Source organism: Seriola lalandi, unplaced genomic scaffold (assembly GCF_002814215.2).
Source record: "Seriola lalandi dorsalis isolate HSWRI2012SDOR001 ecotype SW California unplaced genomic scaffold, Sedor1 jcf7180002011542, whole genome shotgun sequence".
NCBI classification, from domain to species: domain Eukaryota; kingdom Metazoa; phylum Chordata; class Actinopteri; order Carangiformes; family Carangidae; genus Seriola; species Seriola lalandi.
In genome coordinates, this window is record NW_019482195.1 from 1 (window position 1) to 844 (window position 844).

At 53.9% G+C, this 844-nt stretch overlaps 1 protein-coding gene across 1 annotated transcript; it reads left to right on the plus strand.

Annotated features, from left to right (window-relative positions):
- Window positions 1-261: 261 nt before the first annotated feature.
- On the plus strand, window positions 262-675 carry LOC111673731 (bromodomain adjacent to zinc finger domain protein 1A-like; the record flags this gene model as incomplete). Its single annotated transcript, XM_023431588.1, has 2 exons — window positions 262-582; window positions 635-675. Coding segments are annotated over 2 exons (362 nt in total), but the record flags the coding sequence as incomplete, so codon positions are not given.
- Between the last annotated feature and the right edge of the window lie 169 nt (window positions 676-844).

An 844-nucleotide genomic window follows, 5' to 3' on the forward strand; every position in this document is an offset into this window, starting at 1 on the left:
CCGGGTGAAGGGAAGCTAACGTTAGCACCTCCGGGTGAAGGGAGGCTAACGTTAGCACCTCCGGGTGAAGGGAAGCTAACGTTAGCTGACTACCTGAACCAATAGAAAACGAATGTTTTCTGTATCTTTACATCGGGCTGTGACGTGTCGTGACCTGTGGAGCCAGTGCTCAGAAATATTAGCGTCCGTCCCTGTTTCCTGTGGCCTTTATAAAATGAGGTGTATAATGTGTATTAATGTGTGTGTATATGTTGTGTACAGACCTGTCCGAGGCCCTGGACGACGACTCTGATCCCACCCAGTCGGCTCTGAGCGCCGTCGCCTCATTGGCCGCGGCGTGGCCTCAGCTGCATCAGGGCTGCGGCCTGAAGCAGCTGGACCTGGACAGCTGCACGCTGTCCGAGATCCTGCGGCTGCACATCCTGGCGTCCGGCGCGGACTGTAACCACGGCAACGCCAAGCTCCGCTACCAGAAGCAGGGCGGGTTCACTCTGATGGACGACCCGTGCGTCGAGCTGCGATTGGCCGAGCCGGCGCTGCTGAAGAGGCTGTCGTGCACGGCGGTGTACGACCTGACACCAGGTCAGCAATCAACCAATCAACCAATTTATTGATCAGTTATTGATGTGTGCAGGGGAGAAGCTGAGGATCCTGCAGGCTCTGGATGTGTATTGATCCGTTATTGATCAGTTATTGATGTGTGCAGGGGAGAAGCTGAGGATCCTGCAGGCTCTGGATGTGTATTGATCAGTTATTGATCAGTTATTGATGTGTGCAGGGGAGAAGCTGAGGATCCTGCAGGCTCTGGATGTGTATTGATCCGTTATTGATCAGTTATTGATGT